We start from the raw sequence: 11181 nt of genomic DNA on the forward strand, positions 1-11181 counted from the left end.
TTTTTTCTTGAGACAGCGTCTCACTCTGCTGTCCAGGCTGGAGTGCAGCGGCACTATCACAGCTCACTACAGCCTCAGCCTCCTAGGCTAAAGTGGTCCTCCCACCTCCCAGCTTTCCAAGTAGCTGGGACTACAAGGCACACACTACCATGCCTGGCTTATTTTTGTATATTTTTAGAGATGGGGTTTTGCCACATTGCCTAGGCTGGTGTTAGAACTCCTGAGCTCAAGCAGTCCTCCGGCCTCAACCTCCCAACGTGCTGGGATTACAGGCGTGAGCCACTGTGCCCGGCCAAGATCTGTCTTTATAGCTCCATGCTACTTGTACTGCTGTGTTAGCATTATTACTCCTATTAATTTGTCTATTGACAAAATTGATTTGGGTTTATGGACTAGATGTATACAATAATTGATTAATCTTTTGACAGGTGCCTTGGAACACTATGTGAATTGCCTGGATCTGGTAAACAAGAGGCTACCTTATGGCCTTGCTCAGATTGGAGTGTGTTTTCATCCTGTTTGTGACACTAAGCAGATATTGAATGGTGGTAAAAGGTACAAAAAGTGGCAAATAACTTGGCCTTGTATTTAAATAGTCAAGAACTAGTCATTTCCACTTGGGATAGATTATATAATTTTCAGATAAGCTAACTTTCTGATATTTTTTGATATCTAAAGAATTGGTGAGAAGACTGAAGCTTCATTAGTATGGTTTACTCCTGTGAGAGCTTCAAACCAGTGGCTTGATTTCTGGTTACGTCATCGACTCCAGTGGTGGAGAAAGGTACTACAATAATTACTTTAATCCAATAATTAAGACTGGCAGCAGTGGCTCACACCTGTAATCCCAGCACTTTGGGAGGCCGAGGTGGGAAGATCACGAGGTCAGGAGGTGAAACCCTGTCTTGGGTGTGGTGGCGCATGACTGTAGTTTCAGCTATTTGAGAGGCTGAGTAGTCTCAGCTATTTGAGAGGCTGAGGCAGGAGAATCGCTTGAACCCAGGAGGGGGAGGTTGCAGTGAGCCAAGATTGCGTCACAGCAAGCAGTCCAGCCTGGGTGACAGAGAGAGACTGTCTCGAGAAAAAAATTTTAATAGTTAATAGATAAATTGTCTTAATGTGTCACTGGTAATTCTTCTGACATACACGAAATTTTATTTGATGTATATAGCTATCAATATGTTACACAAATAAAAAACTCTTTGTCATGATTTTCATTGTTCCAGATTACAAAATTACTTTGGTAAAAACATTTGTTGGGCTCGGATGTGTTTGTTAATTAGCCTTTCTGTATTAGGTAAAATTCAAAGCCCTCACCTAACATTCCTTGCTGATGTAGAGTTTGACCCTTAACCATTGTTACAACTTCAGCTTTTGCTGTCTACCTCCATGAACTTTCCATATTAATCAAAATGGTTCTGTAATTGATAATCAAGTTTTAGTACACACTGAAGAGAAAAGAGTTGAAGTAAGCATTTTTGTCTTGCCATGTGTTAGGTTACCTTTTCCCGACTCAAAAATCCCTAAATACCCATTTAAACTGTGTGAAATAATCACAAGTAATTAAGAACTTCCCAGAAGGATAAGAATGAGAACTACATGATACTTTCTTCTTTATCCCATTTTAGTTCATGATTAACTTCCCCTCTTATTCATTGGCCATACAAAGAGTAGATAACATCAACAGTTCTTTCAGACTAAAAAACAATATTTTAAGCAATATACTCAGTATTTTCACTTTTTATTTTATTTTATTTTTGTTTGTGTTTTTTAAAGACATAGTCTCACTCTGTTGCCCAGGCTGGAGTGCAGTTGCATGATCACAGCTCACTGCAGCTTCTTTAATTATTTGTAGAGATGAAGTCTTGCTCTCTTGCCTAGGCTGGTCTTGAAGGCCTAAGCTCAAGTGATCTGCCTGCCTTGGCCTCCCAAAGAGCTGGGACAACAGGTGTGAGCCACTGCACCCAGCCAGTATTTTCACTTTTTAAAAATTAAATTTCAGCAAGCTGTGTGGTCCCAGCTACTCTGAATCCTGAGGCAGGAGGATTGCTTGAGGCTAGCAGTAGGAGGCAGCGGTGAGCTATAGACTGCACCTGTGAATAGCCACTGCACTCCAGCCTGGGCAACAGAGCGAGACTCCATCTCAAAAAAAAAAATAAACTAAATGTAAACATTTGTATTTGGGACTTGACTAGTTTCACACATTTGCTGCATAAAAAGTATCAGATGGTTTAAATTCTTACAGATAATTATGAGAGTAGAGTTAAATTAGCAGTTATTTAAATATGTTAAGACAAACATAAATTTTATTTTCCAGTTTGCTGTGAGTCCATCTAACTTCAGCAGCAGTGACTGTCAGGATGAAGAAGGCCGGAAAGGAAACAAACTTTATTACAATTTTCCCTGGGGAAAGGAGCCAATAGAAACCCTGTGGAACCTAGGAGATCGTGAACTTTTACACATGTATCCTGGCAATGTGTCTAAATTACATGTATGTTTTACCGCAAGCTCTTATGTATTTTTTACCCAGATTCTCTATAATTTCTGAACCATTTGAGAATAAGTTGCAAACATGGTGTCTCATTACCCCTTCTTACTTCATTTTGTATTTCTCAGGTGCAGAGACACTAACCTATATAACTACAATACAGCCATCAAAATCAGGAAATTAACAGTAATCCACTATTAACCACAGAGCCCTACACATTTAACTGATTATCTTAATAATAACCTCTATAGGTCCAAGATCATATCTTTCATGTAGTTGTCATGTGCCTTTACTCTCCTTCAGATGAACAATTCCTCTTGTCTTGCATGACCTTGACATTTTTGAAGAGTACAGTCTAGTTAGTCTGTAGGACATCCCTTGGTTGGGATCTGACTGCCGTTTGCACATTACTTACGTATTTTTGCTGGGAGTACTGCAGAAGTGGTACTCTCAGTGCATCATATTAGAGTGTTACTGGTGATGTTAACTTTTATCTCTTAGTTAAAATGGTATACACCAAATTTCTCCAATGTAGAGTGAACAAATATTTTGTACTTATTAATTAGCTAGTAATAAGTTGCGGGCAGATACTTTAAGATGATGCAGATAATTTCTCACCAAATTTTGCCTTACTAGTTGCAGCATCCATTGATGATTCTTGCCCAGATCAGTTATTACTATGAGGTTTGCCAAATGGTGATTTTTTAAAAAAGTTTTCAATCAGGCTGAAATACAGTGGTGTGGTGATAGCTCACTGCAACCTCAAACTCTTGATCCTCCTGCCTTACCCTCCCAAGTAGCTAGGACTACAAGTGTGTATCACCACACCCAACTAATTGTTTAATTTTTGTAGAGACAGGGTCACATTATGTTGCTTGGGCTCAAGCGAACCTCCTGCCTCATCCTTCCAAAATACTGGGATTATAGGTATAAGCCACTGCACTCAGCCTCTTAAGCTATTTTGTATATGTTTTTATTTGATTTTATGGTTAATGTCCAAATAAAGTTTTAGAGAACAGTGAAGCAGACCAATATAGGCCAAAAAACAGAATAGAAAAAATTTTTCCTGGATGGTGTGAGAAATCAGATACTTTTAGAAAAGAGTTGCCACCAGATATCTTGACATTGTTGGATGTCCAGTTTTCAAAAAATTAGAAAACATTAAAGCAATCTCTCTCTCTCTCTCTCTTTTTTTTTTTTTTTTTTAAATAGGGATGGGATCTTGCCATGTTACCCAGGCTGGTCTCGAACTCCTGGGTTCAAATGATCCCCTTCCCTTGGCCTCCCAAAGTGCTGAGCTTACAGGAGTGAGCCACTATGCCCAGCCTAAAGCATTCTTCATACCTAAAGATTCAGATTTAGACTTTGTTTGATTCAAATTGTACCACAGAATCTTTCAGTGCCCAAATTTCTCTCTCTTTTTTTTTTTTTTTTTTTGTTTGAGATGGAGTCTTGTTCTGTCACCCAGGCTGGAGTATAGTGGCATGATGTCTCCTCTCTGCTCACTGCAACCTCTGCCTTCTGGGTTCAAGTAATTATCATGCCTCAGCCTCCTGAGTAGCTGGGACTGCAGGCATGTACCACCACGCCTGGCTAACTTGTGTATTTTTAGTAAAGGTGGGGTTTCACCACATTGGCCAAGCTGGTCTCAAACTCCGGACCTCAAGTGATTCGTCTGCCTTGGCCTCCCAAAGTGCTGGGATTATAGGTGTGAGCCACTGCTCCCAGCCCAGTATATCTTTTTAAATGTCAGTTCTATAACTGTGCGAAATAAAACTGGTAGAATAGAGTCCCAGGTATCAGAAAGTTTACTGCCTTTGAAGGCAAATTCTTGTGAATGTTTAAAGTATCCTATGCAGTTCAAATGGGTTTAAAATGTCAGTACATATATGTATTAATGAGTGCTTGAACATATATGTATTAATGAAGACTGGTTGAATAATAGAGGTTGAGGATTTAAATGTATGGGTTTTTTTTTTTCTTTTTTTGCTCTGCGACTCTAGCCAAAGGTGATTTTTTTTTCAGTATTAAAAAAATTACATGAATATCCAGGTTAACAATGATTTACAAAAAAAGAAAGATGAAAGTGCAACTGTTTTTATTCAAAACTTTAAAAATTTCTACAACTGAAATTTTTAAGAAATTGGAAATAATTTCTCATCGGGTTTAGAGGAGAAGTAGTAAGTCTGTTTATCAATACTTAATTTATATCATGTACTATGGTGTAGTTGATTTTCATAATTATGGCTTTAATGCAAAAAGTAAGTTTTTAAAAGATGTTTTTAATGAAAATAACTTTACATTTCAGAAAATTATACTCCAGACCCCTTTCCCTAAAGCACACCGTTTTTTTCCCTAAGGCTTTAGAACTTTTCTCAGTAGTCAGCAAACAATTTTTACTTAAAAGTGTTACCTTTCTAAATACTAGTTCTCAGCTAGAGAATTAGTATTAATTAACTAATACTTCAAATTATATAATTATAATTTTAAAAATAGTCCCTAGGCCTGTGGAAAAAATTGATGCCTAGGTCCCACTGCAGATGAGTTCTTTCTGAATCTCTGGGATAGAGCCCAACCAAGCACCATAGTTTTAAAATTCACATTTGAGCCTCACTTATTAAACCCTGAGCTCACTGAGAGCAGAGAATACATCTTGCTCGTCTTTGTGGCCCAATGCCTAGCACAGGCCTGGCACAGAGTGGGTGCTTTGTAACATGAAATACTACTTTTGTATTCTGATTGTGTAAGTCTAAAATAGGTACTTTTAAGAAGGTCCTGTGAAATGATTCTTTATTTTTCTTCTGTTTTTCTACGAAGGGCCGAGATGGACGAAAAAATGTAGTTCCTTGTGTTCTGTCTATAAGTGGGAATCTAGACCGAGGCGTGCTGGCCTACCTCTATGATTCTCTCCAGTTGACGGAGAACTCCTTTACAAGAAAGAAAAATCTTCAGAGAAAGGTGCTGATATTTCAGAGATAGACTTAAGAAACTAATTTTTTTTTCTTTCTTTAATGTTAGTATGCTTGGTTTCTAACATAAACTCAGAATAATAAATTTAGTGCATGTAGTGTAAGTATTTCTCAGTTTTTTTAGAATCTAGCCACAGGAATAAGAATCAGGTTCTCACACAATAGAACAAGGCATCCCTAGTGAGTAATGTCAAAGGCATTTCTGTTTAATCGTGAACAGACAGCTGTCTCTATGACTCCTAGCCCCTGAACCTTTCCATTGGTGGCTTCCGTTTGTATCAGAAGCCAAAGCATTGGTACATAGGAGGAAGAAAGACCCGGATCAGGGAGACCTGTGCTGTTGACCTGTCTGCGGCCCCCGGAATCTGGCTTCTGGTCTTGTTCCACATGGCTGGTCCCTGGATCAGAGGAGCTAGCTGCGGGCCTGGAAAAGCTGGTTTTAGTGCATGAACATGCAGTTTGAGCATGTTTATGGGTCAAAGAAAATCAAGAGAGAGGAGAAGTTGAAGTTATAGGAGAGAAAATAAAGGACTTATGGGGCAAGATGAAGGAAACAGGAGGGGTCAGGATGGGATCAAGAGCCCAAGTAGAGGAATTTGCCTTGAAAAGGAGTTTTTTGAAACATCAGGGAAGAAGAAAAGGACAGTGAGCTATAAAAAGGCTACTGGGGCTTTTTGGCCTTTAAAGGACATTTTGATACCCTCTATTTTCTCAGGGAGTTAGGAGGCACTATTATTACTTTAAATGTGGATGAGTGGGGGTTTAAATGGCATGAGTGAGAAATAGTCATACACCCTTTGAACATAAAAGGAAGCTGCTCCAAATCAAAAGTTTGTGGGGTTTTTTTTTTTTTTTTTTTTTTTAACGGGGTCTTGCTCTGTTGCCAGGCTGGAGTGCAGTGGCTTGATTCCGGCTCACTACAACCTCTGCCTCCTGGATTCAAGCGATTCTCCTGCCTCAGCTTCCTGAGTAGCTGGGACTACAGGCACATGCCACCACGCTAATTTTTGTATTTTTAGTAGAGATGGGGTTTCACCATGTTGGCCAAGATGGTCTTAATCTCTTGACCTTGTGATCCGCTTGTCTAAGCCTCCCAAAGTGCTGGGATTTCAGGCGTGAGCCACCACGCCCGGCCCCAAATCAAAAGTTTTAACAGGTAATGTTGAGTTTTCAGCTGGGATTGGGAACCATGAGTTTGTAGGAAACCATTCTGCTTAGTTATGTGATTTATTATACAGTGTTCATTTAGCCTGCTATAGCTATAGAGAAGTCTGATTATATAATTGTTCTCAGGGATGGGGTTTAGAAATGGTATGTAGCAAATAAAGGGATCCTTTCTTTTTCTTGTACTCTACTTCCAAACCATCAGCAAATCCTGTTTGACCCTAACTTCAAAACATACCCTGAGTCTGAGCACTTCCTAGCCTGTCCACTACTACCACCTTGCTCCACCGCCATCCCTCCTGCCCCGATAGAGTGGCCCTGTTAAAAGGTACATGTTATGTTGCTCCTCTGCTCAGAACACTTCAGGAAAGCCGCTCATCTCAGGAAAAACGGAAGCCCTCTTTTTGATCTGCTGTTCTCCACCTCACTCAGTCTGCTCCAGCAGCACTGACCTTGCTGTTTCTAGAACATGCCAGGGATGCTGCCAGCTCAGAGCCCTGTCATTTGTATTCCCCATTGCCTAGAGTGCTCTTTCTCCATCACCCACATCTTGTCCTCCCCCCCCCCCGCTTTCGAGTGTTCGATCAAGTGTCACGTCAGGGAGAGGACCTTCTCTAACCATCTTACTAACTTTACCAGCCTGCCCCTTGCCATCATCTCCCATCTTCCTTTTTTGGCACCTACCACCTTCACGTGTATTATTTACTTTATTATTTTTATTGTCTGTTTCTCCCTGCCATGAGAGGCAGAGATTTTTGCCCCTAGCACCTAGAACCGTTCCTGGTATCAGAGGCATTAAAATGTTTGTTGGATGGATTAATGAATGAGAAGAGGAGGCTAGGCATAATGGCTCACACCTGTAATCCCAGCACTTTGGGAGGCCAAGGTGGGTGGATCATTCAGGACAGGAGTTTGAGACCAGTCTATCTGGGCAACATGGCAAAACTCCATCTCTCCAAAAAAAATACTAGCCAGGCGTGGTGGCATGCACCTGTAGTCCCTGCTACTTAGGAGGCTCAGGTGGGAGGATGGATTGAGCCCAGATATGGGGGTTGCAGTGAGGCAGTGAGTGGAGCATTCTAGCCTGGGCAACAGAGCCAGACCCTGTCTCAAAAAAAAAGCAAACAAAATAAGTTTTAAAAGTTTTTAATTAAAAAAATATATATAAAAAGAGAAGAGCAGTAGGTTTTGAGAAGAGAGAAAAAGTCAAAATGCTAAGCCTCGTGGCTAAGGCTGGTAGGATCCAAAGTGATGTTTGGAAGAAGTATTTTGACTGAGGGAGTGGTCAGAAAATGGGAGGGGGTCTCAAGTTAATTTCCTTTCTTTCTTTCTTTCTTTTTGTTTTTTTTGTTTGTTCGTTTAAGACAGGATATCATTCTATTGCCCAGACTGGAGTGCAATGGCATGGATCTTGGCTCACTGTACCCTCAAATCTCCTGGGTCAAACATTCTTCCCACCTCAGTCTCCTGAGTAGCTGGGATTACAGGCATATGCCACACCCAGCTACTTTTTTTTTATTTTTTGGGTAGAGACAAGGTTTCACCATGTTGCCCAGGCTGGTCTGGGATTGCTGAGCTCGAGGAATCCACTTGTTTCAGCCTCCCAAAGTGTTGGAATTACAGGTGTGCACCATCATACCTGGCCAAATTAATTTCTTTCTGCCAAACATCTAACTGGATAAATCTGGGGGCAGCTGAATATGTTATTACATGGTGTTTTTATGACTTCAGCTAACTTCTATTTTCACACAGAAAATTGGAACTGTTAAGAAACTGTGTTGTTAATATTTGTGTTACATTTAAACTTGTGTTTTTTTAAACAAACTGCTTTTTGACCTTTTCCTATCTTCTTCCCCCATTAAATGCCTTAGGTACTTAAACTTCACCCTTCTTTAGCCCCTATTAAGGTTGCTTTGGATGTAGGAAGAGGCCCTACATTGGAACTAAGACAGGTGAGTTAAATGAGTTTAAATGTCATGATTTTAATTACAGATTGACTACTACCTGAAAGGCTTTGGACCAGGATTGTTTTGGATCTTGGATTTTTTTGGGTATATTTGCATCTCTGATCCCCAAATTCAAAATCTTAACTGTTCTAATGAGCATTTCCTTTGAACTCAAAAAGTTTCAGGTTTTGGAGCATTTTGGATTTTGGATTTTCCGATTAAGGATGTTCAACCTAACCATTACTCTAAGTAAACTTGATAGCTTGCCATTTAAAATTTTATTTTGATTCATTTGCTTTTTAAAATGTTTTAATTTGCCTGGCCAACATGGCGAAACCCAGTCTCTACTAAAAATACAAACATTAGCTGGGTATGGTGGTGTGCGCCTGTAATTCCAGCTATTCAGGCGGCTGAGGCACAAGAATCATTTGAACCTGGGAGGCGGAGGTTGCAGTGAGCTGAGATTGCACCACTGCACTCCAGCCTGGGTGACAGAGCTGACCTTGTCTCGAAAGGAAAAATAAAAAAAAAGGCTTTAATTAAATAATGAACTGTGGGTAAGTACTGTGATTATATATAATTTGAAGTGTGTTAAGCTGAATGCAATTCAGTGGGTTTGCTGTTCATGCCTATTCATAGTTTCATTTTATTAGTGAGCTGAGTATACATAGTAATTAAAATATTTGTACAGATGTTAGTGAATTATTTCTTTCCCTTTTGAACTTTTTTCTTTTTTGAGACAGTCTTGCTCTGTCACCCAGGCTGGAGTGCAGTGGCACGATCTTGGCTCACTGAAACCTCCACCTCCTGAGTTGAAGCAGTTCTCCTGCCTCAGCCTCACGAGTAGATGGGATTACAGGCATACACCACCAGCACCACACCTGGTTAATTTTTTTATATTTTTAGTAGAGGGTTTTACCATGTTGGCCAGGCTGGTCTCAAACTCCTGACCTCAAGTGATCTGCCCACCTCAGCCTCCCAATGTGCTGGGATTACAGGTGTGAGCCACCATGCCCAGCCTTTCCCCTTTGAACTTAAACATTTTTGGTAACTGACTATATTCAAATATTCGAGATCTATAATTTTATTTTGATTTTTCTAATTTGTTCTAATTATTACTCTTAAGAAAGGCCAAGGGGAATGGCTTTCATTTTGTTCCAGAGACTCCTTCAGCAGTCATCATTTCTGTCTGGGTAATTCAGACCCAGCCCAGACCTGAATGCAGACACTAAAAACATTTAAAGACTTTGAGAGTCCCCCAGCTTTCTGACCCTGGCTCCTTTGGAGAGGTCTGGGAAGATAAGAGATAGTGAACTCAAAGAAGAAGATAATGGCTTATGTCCCACATTTCCTCCCAGGGTATGGCAGTCTCCCTGATACCCTTATAGCTAGGAAGCTCCTAGGGTGCTGTAGCTCACCATTTCATAATGTCTGGAGAGATTTGTGGTTGTCATGGAATTGGAGGGTGCTGCGGGCCTCTCATGGAGGCCAGGAATGCTGCTAAACACCCTGTGTCAGCAGTGCCAGGGTGTGGAACCCTCCTCTGGAGTGTCAGTGCTTGACTGTTAAAGGGGTTTTACATTTTGCTTTGTTTTGCTTCCCTATTGCTTGTTTTTTGTTTTTTCATTTGTTTGTTTGAGACAGAGCCTTGCTCTGTCGCCAGGTACCAGGCTGGAGTGCAGTAGTGCGAGCTCAGCTTACTGCAACGTCCACCTCCTGGGTTCAAGCAATTCTCCTGCCTAGCCTCCTGGGTAGCTGGGACTATAGGCACACACCACCATGCCCAGCTAATTTTTTTTGTATTTTTAGTAGAGACAGGGTTTCACCATGTTGGCCAGGATGGTCTCGATCTCTTGACCTCGTGATCCACCTCGGCCTCCCAAAGTGCTGGGATTACAGGCTTGAGCCACCGTGCCCAGCCATTGCTTGTTAAGAAAACAGTAAAGTTTCCAGTTAAGCCTTTGTCTCCAGCATTCCAGTTAAATTGGTCAATCAGTCTCTTCTTGAAACTTTTCTTGGCTGACTTCTGGAGTCCCGCCCACCTTTTCCTCATCCTTTTTCTTTCCTGGCTCTTCTGCCTCATCCTGACTTGGTGTGGTATACCTGGAGCTCAGGCCTCACCTCTCAGATGAGGGCTCTGAGTTCATACAGCCCTTTGGATCTCCTGCTTTTTTCTGATAGAATCTGTTGTAATTTGTTTGTGTTTTGAATGATACCAAGGGTAATAAAAATTCTTATTTGGTATACAAATTTCTCAGAAGATTAGCAGTTACTACTCAGCTTTGCAGTGCTTAATATTTTCATTTTCAGAAGAAGTATATGATTTATAAAGTATATGATATGGAAGTTATAAACATTAATATCACATAATTAAACATACCCATTTTAGAGATTGAAGAGGGTGATTTGTGGCTTCACAAAAATAGGACAGTCACTCTAGCTATCGTTATTTCTTTCATATTGAAGTTTTTCTATTTCTTTCTAGGTTTGTCAAGGGCTGTTTAATGAATTACTAGAAAATGGGATTTCTGTATGGCCTGGTTATTTGGAAACTATGCAGTTCTCATTGGAACAACTTTATTCAAAGTAAGAATTGTATTTTCATTAAAAAAAT

The 11181-nt window shown here is 40.4% G+C and overlaps 1 protein-coding gene across 1 annotated transcript in view; it reads left to right on the forward strand.

The window, feature by feature from the left end:
* The window catches only part of POLG2 (DNA polymerase gamma 2, accessory subunit), a 19897-nt gene that overhangs the window by 4720 nt on the left and 3996 nt on the right, over positions 1-11181 (forward strand). Inside the window, exons 2-7 of the mRNA XM_017517849.2 lie at positions 429-555; positions 679-784; positions 2318-2491; positions 5306-5446; positions 8493-8573; positions 11053-11153. Coding sequence (XP_017373338.1) covers positions 429-555; positions 679-784; positions 2318-2491; positions 5306-5446; positions 8493-8573; positions 11053-11153 — 730 coding nt within the window. The remainder of the gene's footprint in view (positions 1-428; positions 556-678; positions 785-2317; positions 2492-5305; positions 5447-8492; positions 8574-11052; positions 11154-11181) is intronic.

This window comes from Cebus imitator, unplaced genomic scaffold (assembly GCF_001604975.1).
Source record: "Cebus imitator isolate Cc_AM_T3 unplaced genomic scaffold, Cebus_imitator-1.0 Scaffold650, whole genome shotgun sequence".
Lineage (NCBI taxonomy): Eukaryota > Metazoa > Chordata > Mammalia > Primates > Cebidae > Cebus > Cebus imitator.